Below are 23,487 nucleotides of genomic sequence, written 5' to 3'. Positions count from 1 at the left end.
AAGATCAGACAAAGCGCAGGTCAGAGGTAGATCTAAGAGGTCGGGAGGGAGAGTATTTTGATATGAGATTTGAGATGTATGAAGGGGTAGTGACACCACTAAGCCCCAACCCCATCACACCATCACCCACCCAAGTACAGCCCCATGACATCATCATCTGCTTGGAATAGGGAGTGATCGACTTTATAAACATCCTTCAGTATATAGTTTATTAAATAAAAAAAAGTGTTCCATAAAAGTCATTGGATATTGTAGTTTGATACATTTGGTGCAAATTTTGTGCCCATGAATGTGCCTAGTTTTGGTTTAAGACATATACCCCCATAGTATCTGACTATGACTTGATGTTAGTGCTGTCCTTGGTGTCTAGCGCTGTTGGTTATCTAAACCAGGAACAATTGCCACCTTTCTGTGTCCAAAGCTGATATTGTAAAAAAAATACAAATATTAGGAAATAATTTTCTTTTTGGACATCAATTTTTACCAATTATGCCATAACTTTTAAAAGTAACAGCAATAACCTAAAATAGGGAAATGAAGGATTTCAGGCAAGAGTATTTTACAACCAAAACAAGGAAGTTTGTATCTATTTTAATCCTGTGGGTTTCCCGCAGACAAATTGTGTAGGTCGATAGAGTCTGGTACACAATGACAATTAGTACATGACTGCTTAAAGAAATATTAATGGTCAATAGACCTACGTGAATTGTGAAATGAATCACCGCATTGCAACACTTACCCTCCTCTATAAAAGATGGGGCTTTGAACGGCACAACACATTGCAGGCTCTAAATGCTGGTTGCCACAATGCTGCACCTTTATAGTTTTATCCCTATTTTATTGTCCTATGGCGTGCTTGGGATGCCAAGACTAGAAAACAAAGATAAAATGTCTTCTATGGACCAGAAGTATGCAGAGGTAAGTCTCATGGTGGGGAAAATAATCACAATTGAGGAAAAAAGTAAAAACATAGTATAGAGACTAAAATAATTTATAGGTGAAGTACTTTATATCCATAATAGACTTTGCCAGAAAGACTTTTGAATGTATATAAATCCTAAAAATAGGTGAGATTACTAACTGTCATATCTTAAACATGGGACACGTATCCAGAATGAATGGATATATAAACTGTCTATATTTTACATTCCTTGCTACATATTTCTTTGTCTAGAACTATAATATTCTATGAAATGCTATTCCTACAAGCTTATTAAATAGTTTGGACTAAAATGTATGCACTTGAATTAATGAATCTTATAAATGAGGATTATTTAAAATAATTGATTCATCAATTAGGGCAAGAGAAAGAATTTATTTTACAACTTCATGTTCGTCTTATCCTAACTCTCTTGGCTAATGCCTATTACAATATTTGCATTTTGGGGGCATAAAAAAGTGGAGCATATAACAATTGCTGCAGGATAGATTAAAAGGGCATATTTACTTCTTAAATAAATAGAAGGAAGAGACGTCTACATAATAAAATAATTATCATGTCATAGTTTCATTGTTTCAAGAACAGTATAGTAAAAGCTTTAAAACAGAAATGCAACTGATATAAACAGTGTGGGGCTGTGGTAATTAGAGACCACTAGCGTGAAAACCCATTCTAGAGTTTTTTTAAAAAAAGTGTTGGGAATAGTTCATGTCTTAGTTTTGTATTTCACCTAAAACATCCCCAATTATGATTCTGCATGCAGCCATAGAGCAACAGTTATTACATACATATTGTGCCCAGTAGTAACCATTAAATTATATTGCCTAGATACCCACTGTACCCAGCAACCCAGCATTGCCCACACACTCACTGGATGTATCTGTCCAGCAGTGCCCACATACATACTGTGCCCAGCAGTGCCCATACACTCACTGGATGTGTCTGTCCAGCAGTGCCCACATACATACTGTGCCCAGCAGTGCTCACTTACTCACTGGATGTATCTGTCCAGCAGTGCCCACATACATAATGTGCCCAGCAGTGCTCACTTACTCACTGGATGTATCTGTCAGGCAGTGCCCACACACTCACTGGATGTATCTGTCCAGCAGTGCCCACATACATACTGTGCCCAGCAATGCCCACACATTCACTGGATGTATGCAAGCAGTGCCCACATACACATGCCGGGCATGCACATACACATGCCGGGCATTGCACACACACTCACTGGATGTATCCAAGCAGTGCCCACATACACATGCCGGGCATGCACATACACATGCCGGGCATTGCACACACACTCACTGGATGTATCCCAGCAGTGCCCACATACACACACCCAGCATACATTTCCAAAGGGAAAAACTGTGCAAAAGTGTAAATGTTACATCAAACTCCAACCTTCTACCACTTTAGTGAAATCTTCTTTCTCCTCATTCAGGGGCGGGCTGGATCGGGGGGGGGCAGGGGGGCAGCGGGCACCCGGGCCGCTCAGTCTAACGGCTGTTCAGGCCGGCCGCCTCCCCCTGTCCACCCCCGTGGATGCTGTAATTTCTTAATATTACTGGCGGCTGCATCGCGTGTCACGCGGTGTTATGACGCGGCAGCTCGCACAGGCGGCCACATCGCATGACACGCGATGTTATGACGCGGCCACATCGCGTGTCAAGTGATGCGGCCGTCTGTGCGCCCCCCGGGCTGAAACCTGCCAGCCCGCGCCTGGCCTCATTTACTGTATGGCTTACGTTTATCACGAGTGAAGGGACATCTGGATCTATATTACCAGTAACAATTGTGTCTCTAAAGATTTGTTTAACATAAGGCAAAGTGTGCCTTTAAATGTGCATCCCCTGCAGTACAAGCAGAAGATGCAAGAACAATCTATTAAAAAGAAATAGCATAACTTCAACAGATTTTGCTGAGTAAGAATGGCCTTCCACAAAGCTAGGAGTGTCTGTTAATATTCACCCTCTCAGATTCTTTTTTTCACTTGTTTTTGCACTGCTTTGTAAAATTAGATGCAGCGGTCCATCTACTCTGTACTTAGCAAGGAACACCCTCTCTCTGCCCAACTCATCCTATCAGCCGGTGGAAACACATGCTCCTCCACAATGCCAACACCTTTTTCTGCCAGGGTTATCTAGCACTTATGACGGCTTCTCAACACACCATCTGCATCAGTGACAATAGTAGAATGGAGCTATAGAGAGTCCTCTGCTCTGTACTTCCTCTTAATTGGCTATCAAAGTTCTGGTGGGTAAGAGTAAGGGTCCATCTGAATCTTTGGTCCTCCAGTTGGCCACACTGGCTATAAATCAGTATTGCCTCACATGACCAACAAAAGTAAAACGAATAAGTAGTCTAGAGTAGACTTACACATAATTCCTGATATGTCCATTTTGGCCTACTATGCATTCAAAAACTGCTGGTTATTAGTTCAGACTCCATCACAGCAACATACTGTATAGATAAAAGAAAGGTTTCTGCAGTGTAGGAGTTGTAGTGAACCAATACAGAGCTTCATGGGGGCTGTTTCTTCATTTTATAAATAAATACAGGTTTGTATCTGTTCTACATCAAGTGGTGCACACGCCCCACTTTTTATGGCAGTTGAATTATTGGTTCATCAAGTACTGTTACCAAGAGGTATTGCTAGAGTATGTGTCTAGCCCTTGATAGCCATAAACTTCTATAGACAGCATAAATTGTTTTAATGTCTGTAACACTAATAACACATATGAGTTCCATAAATCATATTACTCCATGTTGTCCTACAGCCTAATACAGTTGCATATTTTTTTTCTTTAAGGACTACCTAAACAATTTCTATACAACCACCAACAAAGCAAAGAACACATTTGTTGACAGGATTAAAGAAATGCAAAAATTCTTTGGAATGAAGATAACGGGGTCATTGAACAGAGAAACAATGACTATGATGAAAACCCCAAGATGCGGAATGCCAGATGTGGCGGAGTTCCGAGCATTTCCTGGAAGACCCAAATGGCCACAAAACTCCCTGACCTACAGGTGGGTCTACACAGCAGGGCCAGAGTTAGTGATGAGAGTGCCCAAGGCAAAATAATAGGTAGGGGGTCCCAGCATTCATCAGGATCTTTCATTGTCAGGAAAGACAACTCATAAAATTATCAATTATAGTCAGATAACAATAACAGTGACCATGCAGCACTCAAAGCAACATTGAACTTACACTAGGGCTGCAAAACGGGGGTTGGTTTGGAAATAAGGATGTCCAAACAGAACCCAGTCTGGGTGCCTCAACATCCAGGGTTAATTTAGACACTAGTTAAATAAAACCTGGTAGTAGGGCAAATTTTAGTCCAGGGGTCCTCACTGCAATTAAGTGATATTTCAGAGTGTATAGTTCATGTTTTAAATATCAACATATGAGAGTATCTCATAATGACAACAATGCTGCAATGGTCCATGGCCTGTTTCTGCAATATATATATCTATTGTCAACACTGTTGGATCATTAGGGCAATTTACTACAAAGTTTTGTCCCGTACTACATTTCATTATGCTTTACTGCATCTATTTACCCAACAAACATATGAGGGAATGCCCACATTCAGATTTTTGGAACTGCCCTAGAAAATCCCAAAAATGTCACTTCAAAGTAATTCATTAATTTTAATTATTGCATCTTTCCCTTAAATACTGCCTGAGTCTCACTTATGTCCTAACTTGATATCATGACAGAGAGAGGGAACATTGAGACTATATATTCCGCACAGCTGTTTTATGACATTTGTAGAATTCCAACCATAAATGCCCTTTCCCATATACAGTGCACCTGGATTGTAAAATAGGCATTACATTTAAAGTATAGAGAAAGGTTGAAGATCAGCCACTGAAATGTAGTCTGTCACCCAAAATTCAGCAAGGAGCTCCCAGATACACACAGTCTTCAGAAGATGTACAGATATAGGGGGCCTGATTCATTAAGGAAAGTAAGGCAAAAAAAGGAGTACATTTTCACCTGCACAAACCATTGTACAATGCAAGGGGTGCAAATTAGTTTATTACTTTGTACATAAGTTAAATACTGGCTGCCTATTCGTGTAGCACACAAATACTAGGGGGTAAATGTATCAAGCTTAGAGTTTTCCAGCGAGTTCGAAAAGTGACGATGTTGCCTATAGCAACCAATCAGATTCTAGCTATCATTTTGTAGAATGTACTAAATAAATGATAGCTAGAATCTGATTGGTTTTTAAAACCAGCCGAAAAACTCTCAGCTTGATACATTTACCCCCAGATAGCTTTATTTTTACACTGAAATTTAAAGTTGATTCAGTACATGCTCTATCCTAACTATAAATCTGTCCCCACATTTTAAATGTACCTCCCCCTCCAATGCTACATAGTATTTCCCAGGTGCAAAGTTACTCATTTTTTATGCTTTGCTTTCCTTAATGAATCAGGCCCAGTATCTCCACAGTCAACGTCATCTTGTCCCACAAATCCATGTGCTTCCATGAAGGTCGATGGAGGCCCACATATTTTTTTTCTGGTTCACAAATTGCATTTAGTATCCCAAAAACATACACATTTCCTAAAAAAAAAAATGAACGACCTGAGGTAAATTATAAAATATAACTTGTATTATTCTGTTTATCCCTGTTGACCAGAATTGTAAATTTCACTCCGGATCTACCTCGCGCTGTGGTCGAAGACGCAATACAGAGAGCACTCAATGTATGGAGCCAAGTGACTCCCCTAAGATTCAGTAAACTCACCAGCGGAGCAGCGGATATTGTCATACAATTTTCCCCACGATGTAAGTCCATTTTAAAAAATATATATGTTATTCTAAAACAATGTAATCAATTTACCCTGATTATTAGCCTTCTGAGATGTTACAGCTGTTAATTGATATTATAAAGAAATACTAAGTACAGATAGAATGGACTACAACACTATACAGTGTGTAATTCAAATATTTATATTATATTGCTTATTATAATATTGATCTAAAAGCATTGACATAAAAAAGCAATAGAAATGTAAAATGAAACAATAACTGTTTTACAGCTCACGGTGATCGGTCACCATTTGATGGACCCAATGGTGTGCTGGCACATGCTTACGGCCCAAGTACTGGAATAGGGGGTGACGCGCATTTCGATGAAGATGAGAGATGGACCAATAACAGAGCAGGTACGTTGTTTCTATGTATACATACTTTTTTATGTTTCATTAAAATAATTTTAATCATTGGTGCTAATAAGAGGCTAAATATAGTAAAACATGTCTAGTCAGGGGTTATAGGAGGTGGGGGGGAGTAGGTACAAAGTGCTGAGCCCTGGCCTGTCTGTGGAATGGGAGAGGCCAACAGCTTTGTGTGGACACACCCCATTGGCTATGCAACGAGCTCCAAGTAGTTGCTGTACCTGGCCCAACATTCCTCTTGACGGCAATATGTCCAATACACTCAGTACAGTCACTACAGACTAGGTCAGTGTTGGCTAACCTGTCACACTCCAGGTGTTGTGAAACTACAAGTCCCAGCATGCTTTGCCACTATATAGCAGCTTATTGCTGAAAGGGTATTCTGGGACTTGTAGTTTCACAACACCTGGAGTGTCACAGATTAGCCAACACTGGACTAGGTAAAATTTGGATTTAGAAGCATACGCACACACTAAAAAAAATGTAAGTGGTGACATTCATTCTGCATGGTGCACATAGCTAGAATCTTCTATAATATTGATTTCTCTTGAAAACGCTCTGTCAGTACACACTAAGGGGGGAAATTCAATTCCCCCAGAATAGCACCTCGCTAAGTGTATTACTGGTAATACGGTAATTTTAACACAGATTTCTGCCGGCGTTGAAATTACCGTATTAACGGTAATTATGGGCACTATTACCGTAATATCAGTAATAGTGCGCAGATTGCACTACTTTTTACAGTAATTCGCCCAATTGAATTCCCCCCCTAATACTCATTTACCAAACACAGAAATGCAGATTCTTCCTGTCTGTCCAGCCTCCAGCACTAGAACCAGATGAGGTTATATATCACAAGATGTACAACAGATGGCATTACCAAATACTGACTGCAATTCACTTAAACTATATGGGGAAAGTTACTCTCAAATGAAAGCACTATGGGTAACCTAGAGCTAATAATGCAATATAAGTGTTGTAATGCAGACTTTTATTACACATATAACTACAAAGTAATTTTTAAAATAGATTAAAAAATGAAAATCATAAAGACTACAAAAGGAAATCACAATAAAAAAACTTTCCACAAAGAATAAAATGTACAGCCTTGCTTTCCTAGTTCCTTGTGGCGAACTATGTCCTTGCAATAACCCAGTGGCGGAACTCTGGTGCAGCAGGAATGGTAAACTGGGGCCCATGGCGATAATGGGGCCCTATGCACGGGGCGACTAGCAAGCTGTGTCCCCGCTTCCTTCCTCCCCGCTTCCCTGCAACGGGGCCCACAGCTCACTAGTTCCACCTCCGCGTTAACCTATGCATCTATCTTGATAGAATCCTCTGCACATTGATATACGTCTGCGGCATGTATAAATATGCATGATATATATTACTATGTGTCGGTAACCCTATACATTTCTCCCCCCCAGGTTTTAATTTATTTCTAGTGGCTGCACATGAATTTGGTCATTCCTTGGGGCTAGATCACTCTAACGATCCCGCGGCTCTCATGTTCCCCACCTATCGTTATGTAAACACCGACAACTTCCGCTTGTCACAGGACGACGTCAACGGGATACAGTCGCTGTACGGCAGAAGACGCAAGTAGCACCTCAGGAAGTGACAGCGGCCGCATGACCTTCTATCAATGATTGTTTATTGTGTATATCCTGGCTAAAGCTTGCTATGAACGTAATATTTACAAACAGAAAGTTTAAAATAATTTTAAACATATATAGCATAGCTAACACTTATGACCTGATGAGCTAGCAATCTATATCTTGGTGCCCCGGTCATGGTAGACAGTGTAGCGTTCATGAGAACAATAAGTCATTCTATAATTTCAGCGTAGATCTCCTGGATGTTTCTCAGTTTGTGCCACTCAGCCACCCCTCATAATACCTTTCATTGAGGTTACTTTCAACCAAGATTATTGCACAGACTGAAACAGGGGGATAAAAAGTAATATGTTTAACTATCTACTCTCTCGGTTTTTCGGACATAAAAGTATTGTAACCATGCACGGAAATATGAAAAAAACTTGTTCAAGGACAGAGATTCTTGCAATGTCATTGGTCTTTACTATCTATAATAGTTGCTTAGTACAACGTTACAATCGTTATGTGTGCTTATAATAAAGTACGTTGTTATGTCAAAATCACAACTAATTGTATTTCTGAGATTCTCCTCTGTCTGCTTAATTACTGTCGGCAAGGTCCGGCCAATCCGCCAATCAAAGTGAGCTCCCAGATCACTACTAGATCCTTTGTCATCATTGTTTAATTATAAGGGGTTGTACCTTCCACAGCACCAATCATCTTACAGATGTAACAAACATAAACAGAATAAATATATTGACAGATAATAAAAGTGATGTGAAAAGAATTAAGCATAATAATGTCTCCATTAACAGTCGTGAGCTAGTAATAAGAGCATGAGACGGGAGGATTCAGTTTTTGCAGAAATGCAAAGTTCTAGTGATACAATTTACGAGTTCTGCTTTGCTTTGGAGTATGACTATTCTGCACTAAATTACAGAACTCGCATTTTGAGCACTTTATTGTTTATAACTAGAACTGAGATGACAGCGGTCAATTCATTCTGTTCTGTGGTGTATTTGGGCTAGGTGTAAAGAATGGACAGCAAAGCATGTCCTGTTCTGCAAATCCAGCAGCTAGGACCTAGGATCTCGGCTGCAGTACATTGTGTTCCGGGAGGTCACCTTCCAGGTTGAGCAGAACCTTCATGGCACTACTGTAAGGTCCTCTGGTGCCGCTGTACTCTGGACTCCAGGACTGGACCGCAGCAGCAAACCACAGTTTGGCACTCCCATGGATGAACAGAGACCCACCACTCTGGACCAGCAGGATTGGGGGGATCGTCAATATTGCTGTGCTTTTGTTTCCATTGGAAGATGTTATACATGTCACATATTTGTGTGTCTATAAATATATATATTTTATATTTCTGCACACACATACACATTTACAGTGGCCACACATATATTAAATACAAGAAAGCATTTCCTGCAGGCCATATAGCCACAATCTTGCTTCTTGTCCTGCAGTTTTCACAGTTACTGTGATTTATACAGAAGAGCCCGGCTCATCTTTCAGGACAGTCCACTTGCATTACTGTGGGCCTTTACTTGATTATGCACACTATGCATGTTATAAATATGGAAGAATAAGACTCCACCGCAACAATCTGTCATTCTCCAATGAGGTGTGTTGTAACCATTTTAAAGGGTTGTAGTCATTCATCATGGTAACGTGGTAGCAGTACAAATACAGCGGAAGTTTCTACATGGCCTACACCATGGACAAATAATCCACACAGTCAAAAATGCCCCTTAAAAATTGTGCTCCCTCCCCCTTCTTGTTTCTGCACTGCTCCACAAAACTAGGTGTATGACTGTACCTACTCCATAAGGAACACCCTAACACCTCACGTCTGCATCTGTAATCTTTACAGCAAGTGTTGCCTTCTTGTCCCACAGACTTATGCCCTTTTGCATCAATAGGCAGTAACCTATATTTAAAAGCACTGCCAAATAATAATGTTGATGTAACCTAGTAACATAGTTGATGAGGTTGAAAAAAGACACCAGTCCATCAAGTTCAATCTATTTTGGATCTCCTGCGATCCCTGACTTATTTTTGAAATTGATCCAGATTAAGCAACCGCCAATCTGTTTCAATCGGGAAAAATCAATCCAGATCCAATATTGCAGTGCTCTGTTTTCCCTATATTCACTACAATACTTCAATTTAATTAACGATCAGATCCCTGGATATAGTTTTCTGCTAAAAATTTGTCTAACCCTTTCTTAAACATATCTATTGAATCTGCCATCACAACCTTCCCTGGCAGTGAATTCCATATCTTGACTGCCCTTACTGTAAAGAACCCCTTCCTTTGCTGGTTGTGAAATTTCCTCTCCTCTAACCTAAGGGGGTGACTGCGTGTCCTGTGTATAGTCCTTGGGGTAAAAAGTTTGCATGACAGTTCTCTGTAATGACCCTTTATGTATTTGTACATAGTAATCATATTCCCTCTTCGACACCTCTTTTCTAAAGTAAACATGCCTAATCTTTTCTCATAACTTAATGACTCACTACCCTTTATCAGTTTTGTCGCCCTTTGCTGAACCCTTTCTAGTTCCAAAACATCTTTTTTATAGAGTGGTGCCCAGAACTGCACTCCATATTCAAGATGAGGTCTTACCAACGATTTATACATGGGCAAAATTACACTATCTTCCCTTGCATCTATGCTCCTTTTTATGCATGCCAATACTTTCTTTGCCCTTGCAGCTGCTGCTTGACATTGAGCACTATTGCTAAGTCTAATGTCTACGAGCACTCCCAAATCCTTTTCCATTATAGATTCCCCTAAATTAATCCCATTTAATTTATAGATTGTTTGCTTGTTTTTTATCCTTAAATGCATAACCTTACAGAGTTTAGTGTCATCTGCAAAAATGGAAACTTTACTCTATAAAACATCACCAAAGTCATTAATAAATATATTAAAAAGGAGTGTCCCCAGCACGGAACCTTGTGGTACTCCACTTAAAACTTTTGACCAGTTAGAAAATGTTCCATTTATCACAACTCTCTGTTCCCTATTCTTTAACCAGTTTTCGATCCAAGTACAAATGTTGTTTCCTAGACTCAGCTCTCTTATTTTGTAAACCAACCTCTTGTGTGGCACTGTATCAAAGGCCTTTGCAAAATCTAAATAGACCACATCTACTGTGCTGCCCTGGTCTAAGTTCCCACTAACTTCCTTGTAGAAACTAATTAGATTAGTTTGACATGACCTATTCCTCACAAATCCATTCTGATTCCCACTGATAATCTTATTGCGTACCAAGTAATCCTGAATACTATCCCTTAATATACCTTCCAGTAGTTTCCCCACTATTGATGTCAGGTTTACAGGTCTAAAATTCACTGGTTGTGATCTCATCCCCTTTTTAAACAACAGCACCACATCTGCTATTCGCCAGTCCCTTGGTACTGAGCCTGATGATATTGAATCTATACAAATTATGAATAGTGGTCTAGCTATTTCTAAGTTTAGCTCCATAAGAACCCTTGGGTGTATACCATCTGGACCTGGAGCTTTATTTATATTAATATTCTTCAGTCACCTTTGAACTTAATGGTACGATTTCATTTCTGTTTTTATGTATTATTCCTACCATTTCTTCCTCTCTAGTAAATACTGAAGAAAAGAAAGTGTTTAATACCTCTGACTTTTTCTTAGTATCATTTATCAATGCACCCATCTCACTTCTCAGTGGTCCTATATTATCTTTTTCAATCCTTTTGCCATTTATATACTTAAAAAAAACTTTTTGGAGTTTATCTTACTTTCTTTTGCAACTTGTTTTTCATTTTCTAATTTAGCCAATCTAATTTCCTTTTTTCATGTTTTATTACATTCCTTGTACCTACGGAAGGACTCCTCAGACCCTTCAGACTTAAACAATTTAAGTACACGCTTCTTCCTTTGCATTTCTTCCATTACCTTTTTATTTAGCCACATTGGTATAGACTTAATTCTTTTACATTTATTTCCCAGAGGATCAAACTTATACGTGTATGTTTCCAACAACATTTTAAAGACTTTTCTTCCGTATTTTTTTCTTTCAAAAACTTTATCCCAGTCTATGCAGCATATTGCAATTTGCCTTTCTAAAGTCCTAGTTGATCCCTTATACTGTTGCTTCTGGAAACTAATTTCAAATGAGACCATATTATGATCACTGTTTCCCAAGTGTTCCTACTTGAATATTTGATATTACGTCTACATTACATGTTATTACTAGGTCCAGTATAGTCCAGTTCCTAGTTGGTTCCTCTACTAATTGGGACATGTAATGATCTTTTAGCGTGCTCAGAAACCTATTTCCCCTTGCTGTACCGTAAGTCTCAGTACTCCAATCAATGTCCGGATAATTAGAATCCCTCATAATTAAAACTTGACCTAGTTATGTAGCTTTTTCAATTTTCTGTAGAAGTTGGGCTTCCTCAGTCATACTAATATTTGGCGGTTTATAGCCAGATATTAGTATAATTGTGGAATCCAAATCTATTGTCCTTGTGACAACTCCTTACAAACTACCCTTAGATAATATGTTGTGATTTTCTAAAACCTGAACAATCTATGTAGATGTGTGTCCTAAATCAATGTCATTAATCATCTCTACCAGCAATATTCCCTTTCCCTTCAGCTGAGATTTACAGGAACACTTTTGTTCAAACAGATTCATCATTGCTTATCTTTCAACTGCTGAACACAAGTAGATTCATGCCGGCAGAAATGTTTGTAGTTTCCCTCTTTTATCCATGGCCTGTAATTAACCTGAATGTTGTTGTGAATTAATTCCCGGGAAGAATGTTACCCTTGGAGGCCTCTGCAATTTGGGAACAAAAGTTAAAGAATGTTAGCCTGGGGGTTTGTTGTCGTTCTAATCGTCAACAAATGTATTTCACAAGAAAACCATGACACAAAAAGCCAGGGGGAAGTCCACAGTTTGTATAAAACTCTGACACACTATACTGTATGTTGGAAATAAATGCTCTGGTAACAGTTGAGATAAGCAGGGATTGTGAGAAGGAAGGATGGTTCTCTTGTGGCTCCTCGTGCATAGTCTTCTATTAGTCTGTGTAGCTGACTTTGCTTCAATGAAAGATAGACCTAGTAACTGGGAAAAACCAAAAGCTGAAAACGTGTCTACAGATTCCGAAGGCTTAACAAATGAAGACTTGACAAAGGCTCAGGTAAGCATAGGGTTTGATGTACTACAGGCTTATGATCTGCTTATGGGGCAGCACGGTGGCTAAGTGGTTAGCACTTCTGCCTCACAGCACTGGGATAATGAGTTCAATTCCCGACCATGGCCTTATCTGTGTGGAGTTTGTATGTTCTTCCCGTGTTTGCGTGGGTTTCCTCCGGGTGCTCCGGTTTCCTCCCACACTCCAAAATCATACTAGTAGGTTAATTGGCTGCTATCGACCCTAGTCTGTCTGTGTATGTTAGGGAATTTAGACTGTAAGCTCCAATGGGGCAGGGACTGATGTGAGTGGGTTCTCTGTACAGCGATGCGGAATCAGTGGCGCTATATAAATAAATGGAGATGATGATGATCTGTTGGTACTATTTAACTGGAATAATATTTTTGGGGCACTGGTGTTTGTTACCCAGCAATTCACATCTAAGGGCTAGATTTACTAAGCTGCGGGTTTGAAAAAGTGGGGATGTTGCCTATAGCAACCAATCAGATTCTAGCTTTCATTTATTAATACCTTCTACAAAATGACAGCTAGAATCTGATTGGTTACTATAGGCAACACCCCAACTTTTTCAAACCCGCAGCTTAATAAATCTAGCCCTAAGAGTCAAGAATGGCTTTATTCTACATTTGACCTTAGAAGGAGATAAAGTAGTAGTAAAGTAGCTGACACTTGGATTTGAACCATCGTACACCAGTAAATTTCTCACTTATATTTCGGATGTGTAATGATTTCTGTTAGCACTTTGTGTGAATACACGTTTGTGCTGGTACTTTAATTTAAACCAGGCCTGTCCAACCTGCGGCCCTCCAGGTGTTGTGAAACTACAAGTCCCAGCATGCCCTTCCAGCTATCAACTCTTGTCTACTGGCAAAGCATGCTGGGGCTTGTAGTTTCACAACACATGGAGGGCCGCAGGTTGGACAGGCCTGATTTAAACCCCCATTTCAAAACATAATAACTGTAATATCTGTGACAGCTTAGTATTGTATACATATTGATGGCAACAAAATATAATTTACACCCCTGGTGCATGAACAGAAATATTTTCATGATAATAATTATTCTGAATGTTTCTATATTAAACATCTGGAAACTGAAGGGAAAGAAAACACTTTATGGACCAACAAGTTTGATGTTTGATCACTGTTTCATATAAATGGCACATTAGACACCTGGGGGTAAATGTATCAAAGTGCGAGTTTGCCAGCGTGTTTAAATCGCGGCAAATCGCGGGTGTTTACCCGCGATTTTTTTTAAAAAAAATGGAAATGTATCAAGCTGCGATTTTGACACTCATGTTCAAAATCGCTGGTCATCTCTGGCGATTTTGAGCGATGTAAACACTCCCGAGTTTAGCTAACTCTCCTGTGTTTGGCAAACTCTCCTGTGTTGTAACAGTGAGTTGTAAACACATCACTGTTACACTGACCTGTCATAAAAAAAGCGTGAGGTCCCCCCACTATTAATGCTTAACCCTAGTGCTGCCTGACTAGTGCTGGTCCCGTGAAAATCGGGGAAAAATTTTGCGTGGGGTTCCCCCGATTTTCACTTTACCAGCACTAGGCAAACCAGCCAGGGTTGGCGGCACTATAGCAGGGAGACGCGCGGCAGGGGTCCCCCTGCCATAATGACTAACCAACCCTAGACTGTTCAGCGCTGGGCTGGATTCCCTAGGGAGTGGGGTCCGTTGAAAAAAACGCGCGCCCCCCCCCTAGAAAGAACCAGCCCAGTGCTGATAGCACTAGGGCTCTTCCTACCACCCCTGGGCTGTGTGTAGTAGGGTAATACGGCGGAAAGTAGTAAAAAAAACAAACTGACACCAATTTTGTTTGTGGAACTACAAGTCCCAGCCAGCCAGGTTGCCAAAAACAGTGTGGCCATGCTGGTGCTTGTATAACTACAAGCACCAGCATACCCACGGCAGCCAGGGCATGTTGGCACTTGGAGAACCACAAGTGCCAACATGCCCTGACATCCCTGGCTTGCTGGGCCCTGTAGTTCCACAAAGGAAAAAGTTTACAAAGCCACAACACCCTCTTATAAACCACATACATTTATTAAAAACAATAAAACCCACAATAAAGACACTAACCACCCTCTTTTAAACCACAAGTATTTATTAAAAATAAAAAAAAACAAATACTTACTAATGATGTATTCTTTCTTGCTCCAATGTCACTTATTATTTGTAAATCCATCTTGCCGGCTTGCCCCAGTCCCAGCCATTTGTACCTCCATAAGGAAATCTTTTCCAACAGGAACTCTTCGCCCAGAAGGGGCCCATATTTGTACACCCCGACTCTTTAGGCTTGATTGAAGATAAAAATAAAAAACCCAGGAGCCGCCGCAAACACCTCCTACCTAGTAGGAGGTCCGTTCCGCAATGCTCTTACGCTGTTTGCGTAAGAGCTAACTACTGTATTATGGTATTTTCCCACGCTAGTGGGGAAATCACATAATACTGTATTTAGCGCTTACGCAAGTAACGTAGCGCATGCGCTACGCTACTTGCGTAACCTGTATTTACTGTATTACAGGTTACGCAAGTATGGATATAAATTCATTGCAAATGTCACAAATTGCAAATTTTTAAAAAAAATCTATAATTGATAGAAATAAATTAAAAATGAGCAGCATAGCTCACCCTGCAAATTCAGTAACCCCACCCAATTCGCTCCAGTTGGCTGGTCTGAATTGATGAATCACAATTTTGTTCAGTTTTCCAAATTCAAGTGTTTTTATGGAAAGAAAATGGCACTGCACATGATCTCCTGAATATTGACCTCAACATATCTCAAGAGGGTCCTGCTGAAAAATATAACAATTACAACAATTAAAATTATATTTGTAGTTTAATATCTACAGAATCTAGTTTCGATTTATCGCAGAATGTTTATTTGTTACCATAACTAAAACTCATACATCAACACTTGCTTGTAAACAAAATTAAAATCATAAATTAAATGAATCTATCAAAATTAATATACATTAATTCACAGTGGATAATTTGGAAAATATACATTGTGTTTTTATAGTTGGTACTGTCCAAACCAAAACACATCATGTAGGGCCAGGACAGGCCATCAGCAGTAGAGTGGGAACCAATGAGCGGAGATTTTGACAGTGTCTCCGGAATGTCCGCGAGACACTACACGGCTAATTGAACAGAGGCTTTAGAACTGACTCCTGATAGGATATCTGAAATCATCTCGTCTGACTACTGTGTTCCACAGACAACACAAATGCATCCGTTTTGGTTTACTAACATCTGTCCAATGAATGGCCTATGTGTAAATCCAATTTCATTCAGAGAAAATAGTTTTAAATGTAGAAGCAGATTTAAATGTCATTCTACCAAACTCAAACATAAAATCATTTATTTTAACAGGAATACATAAATCACTTCTACAGTGGAGTTGCCAAGGGCAGAACAAGATCCAAACCAAACAAAGAAAAAATCAAGGACATGCAAACTTTTTTTGGTCTTAACATCACCGGAAAAATAAACGCTGAAACTTTGCAAGTTATGCTGAAACCCAGATGCGGAGTCCCTGACGTCCAAAGGTTCAGTCATTTTCCTGGGAATCCTAAATGGGAGAAGACATCACTAACTTACAGGTAGATTGGATAAGATAAGACGTGTACTAGTTGCAAGACACTAAAGGCTCTACACAAATGTGATGTCACACACCTACTTTTGCGCAAATGGTTTTACAGGGAAGTGCATGCATTTGTGGGCAAAATTCTGTATGATCTAATGGGGGGGGGTGTTGGGGAAATGAAGGATTCCTTACTTTGTATGGGCTAGGGCCCATAATTAGGCGAATTAATGTGCCTAGCCGCTAGGCACATGAATTCGCCTAATTATGCACCCACACTTGGTTTTGAGGAACAATATTATTCCAACTGGGTGGAGAACCTGAATTTCATGCGAACTCAGGGCGTTCCGGTGATTAGGACTCATCCTCTGCTATTGCACCTTTCTGGGGACTTAATATGGAAAAGATCATTTGTAGGTGCTTTTCGACCAATGTAAAAAATACAATAAAACAAACACAAAAGTGACACATATAATCAAGACAGTACTAATGTGGTCCCTCTCCCTGCCTATTTCCCTGTTGTAATGTGACCAGCCCAGTGTGGTAATGGTTGTCTATCCGCAATTGCGCAACCAGCCCAGGCTATGCGCACTACTGCTTGAATCTCTTTTTTTGAGGGGGGGAAACATGGCTTTTTTTTTTTTTTTTTTTAAAGCTTTATTTAAACCGTTTTCTAATACTGCGCAGTTCTGTGTATAGATCTTTGCTCCAGGCGTAGAGAAGTCGTAACAGAGCAACAGGTACGACAGGTGTATATATGCGGCTGTTGCACCGCTAAGTAGAGAGCAATAAGATGAACATGCCTTTACTGTACCCGGGCGTACGTGTCTCTTCCCTCCCCCGCCCATGTCAGGGTGCGCAGAAACTGTAATATGGACGACGTACGCATTTTGCAATGAACTAAAAAGCTTATTTTATGTTTAAAATCAGACCTTGCACCCTACTGAAAATAGCAAAAAGTAAGCCACAAAAACCTGAAAAAGCACATATTTCATGTCCCTCCCCCCCCCAGATGAGCGCCCCCCCCCCCACTATGAGCAACAGCGCAACACAAACTTACCTGGGGGCCCGCTGTCTTGCAGTCTGCTGGTCTCCGCTGCTCTGCGCTGATGTCTTCAGCCTGGCTGCCACCTTCAGTGGCGCACGCAGGGGGGGTTTCTGAGTCTCTAGTAACCCCCCCCCTGCGCTAACAATACGGTGCTGTATTGTATACAGCGGTGCTGTATTGTATACAGCACCGCTGCAGACGCTTCTTAGACAGCGCCGCGGCTGCTGTATAGGACAGCGCTGGCGAAACGGAGCTGCTGCGCATGCGCGGGCGCATGCGCAGCAGCTCTCTCTCGTGTTTTTGTTTGGGTTTTTTTCGGTGCGCCGGGGAGAAACCCACCCGACAATCCTCTGTGCGCCCCTGACCTTGACAGCCAGGCACCAGAATGCGATCGCAGGGGTGGATGAATCATTCCCCCTGCGATCATGTGATCTGCCTGTGACAGCCAGGCTGAAGACATCAGCGCAGAATAGCGGAGACCAGCGGACTGCAAAACAGCGGGCCCCCAGGTAAGTTTGTGTTGCGCTGTTGTACCGGGCCCCCTGGTGAGCCCGGGCCCGGTACAACAGTCCCCCCTGTAACCCCCTGATGGCGGCCCTGCATGTAAGGAGTGAGTTGAATGTCTGTACATACAGTACCTTAAATGACAATTACTGCAAGAAAATAATATTTTATAGGATTTGTTAATTAATGTCTCAAAAGGAAAGAAGGTATTAGAGTTTTTTTATGTTAATTGCTTGTGCTCACAGCTTATATAGCTTTAAAATTCTGACTAGGCTGGCTGGCTGGTCTATCTAAAGTGGGTTTGGTTATATAGCCAATAAATTATACAAAACTATTTTATGTCAGTGCTATAATCACCTAAAAGTCAGATTCTATTCTAGTGATCTCTGTACAATACAAAGAGTGTTACAGTTACCTCTACAAAACACACAGAGCATTATAGTGACCGATATATGCACTTGCCAACTCCGGAGAGGAAGTGGTTTGAGAACAGAAGGGGCAGGGCGTGGTATATCGCGTAAGTTTGGTCCCGCCTCCGCCATGCAATGACGCGGACGCGTCATTTTGCCGTGGTGGACGGGGCCAACATGATGCAGAAGAAAGGTCTGCTCTTTCAGGAGTCTGGGACACCTATCAGGAAATCGGGAGACAGAAACCAAACTGGCTTTCTCCATTTCAATTAATATTGTACAGTCTATAACGGCTGAATTTTTTGGTATTTTATACAAGTGGAGGGGGGCCTATAGAGACAGAAACCAAACTGCCTTTGTCCATTTCTTTACATATTTAACTATAAGTGTAGGGTGTAATATACATCCAAAGACGATGGCTGCATTGCCAATATTCATAGATGGAGAGGAAGACAATCTGGTTTGTGTGTCGAATTAATGAAGGCCTACCAGGAATTAAACTGTATTTTGGATAATTTATTAGCTTAACAATTACATTATTTATCCAAGAAACAGGTGGAGCACTAAATTTGGTTATTTTAGGCCCAAAAACATTGATTTTTAAACAAAATAGCAAAACAAAATCAAACAAAACCAAAACCAAAACACGCAATGACGGTTTGGCAAAACCAAAACCAAAACCAAAACACGACGGTAATCCAGATCCAAAACCAAAACCAAAACACGGGGGTCAGTGAGCATCTCTACTATTAACCAAGTTATATTGCAATCCTCATATAATAACAGTTATTTATATAGCAAATTTTAGAAGAATGTTGAAGAATGTTGATTAGCGCCAAAAGAGGGCAAAATCTCAGGATCAGGAGATCGCAGCCAGGAGACAGAGAAGCCAACACCCTTGCTTCTATGGATCATCTAATATGTGGAAAAATTGCTGCAGCATGTGTAGATCCTTAGAACTCCAATATTAAACCGAAAACAACAAAAAGATATACAACAGTATAATCTGTGTGATTCATCTATTTTCTTCACATGTTAAAGCTGCACTCACCTATTGTTGGTGGTCTATGCACTTTGGACATTCATTAGACCAATGTCTGTCATTAGCTTTGAGTCTTTCTTAGTGGAATACTCTCAGAACTAAAATCCTCTCATATACATATGAATAGGTGCTGTTATTTTTTAACCAGGAAAATAAGCAAAATTGCAGTAATAAAAAAAGAAAATAATAAAAGTTCTTTGAAAATAATCATAGTAAAATATATAAGGATAAAATACTTTTCCTCCACTCATCAGATACAATGCGTTTCCCAAAGCTTTTACAATGCGTTTCCCATCAGTGCTTGCATGAGTGCCCATACAGAGAAACCATTAAGATTAAGTTAACGTAAGCTAAAAGGAGACAAAATAAATCCTTGTAACTATACAAGGCTGGACAAAGGTTTGTGGGGGCCCAAGGGCCATTGACTGGTGTGGGCACAGAATTTTTCCTGGCTCACATCATGGGCCTTGTAGAGCAATAGCGATTGCTCCACGCAGCCTCATCTCTCTAGTGGGTGTGGCTGTATGGACCAATAGGAATGCTGTAAGTTCTCTGCTTGCAGCTTCCCAATAATCTGTTAAGTCACCCAAACCATTCACCCTCACGCCTTGTTGATGTTTTATGCTGGGGGAATTTATTGGTGGGGGAGCCTGTTATATTCTGGTTATAATCTGTATGTATAATACATAGCTTCTTTCCCTCTTCACAGAATTGTAAACTATACCCCGGACATCCCTAACTCGGAGGTGGATTACGCCATTGCTCAGGCCCTCAGGCTCTGGAGTGAGGTCACCCCCTTGAATTTTTTTCGGGCCCATAGTGGTGTAGCTGATATTATGATCTCTTTTAGTTATAAAGGTGAGGATGTGATAAACTATGGGATTTGGAGAATTGGAATAAATAATTTATTTAAAAAATGACTTTACTCTTTTGTGCAGACCATGGTGATTTCTATCCATTTGATGGTCCGCTTGGAATTTTGGCCCATGCATATGCACCAAGCCAGGGTATTGGAGGAGATGCTCATTTTGATGAGGCTGAGACATGGACACTGGGGAGGCAAGGTAAGGGTAATATTTCAACTAATACACAGATATATCAAGAAATGACCCTACTAGTAATGAAACCCCCAGCGGTAAATTAAAAAGTGGGCTGATAAAGCTGCAGACTGGATCCATAAAATAGGTCTAAAATATGATGCCACATAAACAATTATGTTTTGTGAGAATTGTTATTTTATTTTTGGACAGAGAGAGAACAAAACTTATAAACTGATGGAGTGCAGGATCTTTCAGAGTAGACATATATCAGGGCAATCATCAGTTCCATTTATGAATCTATGATCAGGACCATTATCTGGGTGCTCCGGTTTCCTCCCACACTCCAAAAACATACTGGTAGGTTAATTGGCCGCCATCAGTGGCGGATCCAGGGGGGGGCGATCGGGGCGATCGCCCCCCCCTAGCAGGGGCTTGCTGCCGGCGGCTGCACACTATGTGCAGATCCGTTCAGCAGAGAGAGTTAGGGAGAGAGTCCTGCCCAACTGCTCTGATTGACACAACCAAAGCAGCCGGGCAGGACTCTCTCCCTAACTCTCTCTGCTCTTTGAGAATGACACAAATATTGGTTTTCACAAAGTTTGCTGCTTAAGTGTTTTTAGACCTTTTTGTCAGATGTTGCTATGGTATACTGAAGTAAGCATTTCAGAAGTGTCAAAGGCTTTTATTGACAATTACATTAAGTTTATGCAAACAATAAATATTTGCAGTGTTGACCCTTCTTTTTTAAGACCTCTGCAATTCGCCCTGGCATGCTGTCAATCAACTTCTGGACCACATACTGATTGATGGCCTCCCATGACGGAGTGATCTCCAACCTTGTCCTCGTCGACGCACTCACCTGTGTTAACGAGAGAATCACTGACCTGATGTCAGTTGGTCCTTTTGTGGCAGGGCTAAAATGCAGTGGAAATGTTGTTTTTAAATTAGAAAGTTAACTGTCATGGCAAAGAGGCACTTTGAGATTACTTTCAATTCATCTGATCACTTTTCATGACATTCTGGAGTACATGCAAATTGTCATCATAAAAACTCAGGCAGCAGACTTTGGGAAAAATAATATTTGTGTCATTCTCAAAACTTTTGGCCATGATTGCATGTTAGCCTTATATCTAGTCCACACATCTTTAAATTCCCTAACGTTCCATTACTGTTTTAGCCTCTACCACCACTATTGGGAGCCTATTCCACCAGTCCCTTACCCTTTCAGTTAAATATTTTTCCCTCAAATTTCCCCTAAACTTACTATTCTCCAGTTTAAGATCATGTCCTTTGTTATAACACTTGTCTGCCTCTGAAGAACACTTCCCTCCTGTACCTTGTTAAAACCCTTGATAAATTTGAAAGCTTCTAATATATTCTCCCTCTCCCTTCTCTACTCCACTCTAAACATGTTTAGACTCTTTAGTCTTTCCTGGGAAGTTATACAAATAGACCATGCACAATTTTTTTATGCATTTTTTTAAGGGGGCTATTTAACAAAAATCAGTGATAGTAGAGATTTTCTATCACTGCTCTTTACCATTAAAAGGTCAGCTGAGCAATGCTCAGCTCCCCGGAGAGGCTGACTGGCAGCGGTAAGTAGAGACTTACCTCTTCACCGGCCCGTCTGTATCCCATCTGCACATGCCTGACTCGGCATCCCCAGGTCACACATCTGCACAGCATTGGAAGCCCGGTCTCTGGCTTCCAGTTGCAGATTCAAAGAAAATTTGAAAAAACATTAAACAAAATAAATAAAAATAAATAAAATAAAGTAAAAAAATAAATAGAAAATAATATATAACAACTTTAAAATAATTTAAAATGGAAAAAAAATGCTTTATTTAGTTAAATAAAGCATTTTTCCCTCTATGACTGCTGCAATTTCCATCCTGAGATGCTTTGCATGGGGAAGCTATGGCAAGAGGCAGCCGGCAAAGGCAATCCCTGGAAATACCTGGCGATGGCTATTACTGACTTTGAGGCTTTGTAAATAGAGAGAAGGCCAATCTCTGATCAAAACACCCGTGTTTGAAGTTTTGCTGTGCTGGTAAATAGTTATTGAGGGTGGATCCCCTTTAAGCACGTTCAGACCTGGTAGAGTATTTATTAGAAGGTCCTCCCCTGAAAGTGCTAAAATCACACCTATTAACTCTAACAAAAATCTCGTTTTCTTAGGTACCAACTTTTTCCTAGTTGCTGTTCATGAATTGGGCCACGCGTTGGGTCTGGAACATTCAAGAGATAAGCAAGCGATAATGTATCCAACTCTTCAAGATAATTCATTTGTGGTCCCGGCCAACTTTAAACTATTTGCAGATGATGTTACAGGAATCCAAGCTCTGTATGGTATAGTATATATTTTAAATATTTTATATTTCAGATTGTAATAAGCAATGTGCATTAACATTCACTATTCCATGCTGATTGGCCTAGCTGGAAAATTATGACTCATAGTAAGTGAAAGCTGCAATTCCAACCAGTATGTTTTGTAGCTGACATGCAGCCAAGACAGTTTTCTTGGTTGGCTTCTATAATTCAGTGTTGCCTTTACAAAATCTTCCTGGGAGGCTTATTATTAATGACTAATATACTCATTAATTATTGGGAAAAAGTATAAGTTTCACTATTTTAAGTCACATCGCATAAGCAGACTATGGCTATACAATACAGATATTCTAGGAGGTGTCTTTCTATGGAACCTTCCTAGCCATCGTCTTGTATGACAACAATACATAGACAGGGGAGGGCCTGAGTCCTTAAGGCAAAAAAGGAGTAAATGTTCTCTGGGACAAACCAATGTGCAATGCAAGAGGTGCAAAAATGTATTATTTTGCACATAAGCAGGGGCGGATCTAGAATTTTTTTCTACCCCGGGCGATATAGGGGGGGGGATTTA

The 23,487-nt window shown here is 40.4% G+C and overlaps 2 protein-coding genes across 2 annotated transcripts in view; both read left to right on the top strand.

Moving 5' to 3' along the window:
* Positions 1-761: 761 nt before the first annotated feature.
* LOC142140845 (collagenase 3-like) lies at positions 762-8,300 on the top strand. The gene is made up of 5 exons (XM_075198794.1): positions 762-918; positions 3,753-3,973; positions 5,599-5,747; positions 6,002-6,127; positions 7,567-8,300. The coding sequence occupies exons 1-5, from the start codon at positions 793-795 to the stop codon at positions 7,743-7,745; spliced, it is 801 nt and encodes a 266-aa protein (XP_075054895.1). The 5' UTR covers positions 762-792; the 3' UTR covers positions 7,746-8,300.
* A 4,400-nt stretch (positions 8,301-12,700) lies between these two features.
* The window catches only part of LOC142140844 (stromelysin-1-like), a 36,403-nt gene continuing 25,616 nt past the window's right edge, over positions 12,701-23,487 (top strand). Inside the window, exons 1-5 of the mRNA XM_075198793.1 lie at positions 12,701-12,930; positions 16,334-16,563; positions 20,258-20,406; positions 20,487-20,612; positions 22,767-22,937. Coding sequence (XP_075054894.1) covers positions 12,772-12,930; positions 16,334-16,563; positions 20,258-20,406; positions 20,487-20,612; positions 22,767-22,937 — 835 coding nt within the window. The 5' untranslated portion in view covers positions 12,701-12,771. The remainder of the gene's footprint in view (positions 12,931-16,333; positions 16,564-20,257; positions 20,407-20,486; positions 20,613-22,766; positions 22,938-23,487) is intronic.

The sequence above is a fragment of the Mixophyes fleayi genome, chromosome 2 (assembly GCF_038048845.1).
Source record: "Mixophyes fleayi isolate aMixFle1 chromosome 2, aMixFle1.hap1, whole genome shotgun sequence".
Classification (NCBI taxonomy): domain Eukaryota; kingdom Metazoa; phylum Chordata; class Amphibia; order Anura; family Limnodynastidae; genus Mixophyes; species Mixophyes fleayi.
Note: the sequence above shows the minus strand (reverse complement) of the source record. Positions and strands in the feature narration are given on the sequence as shown.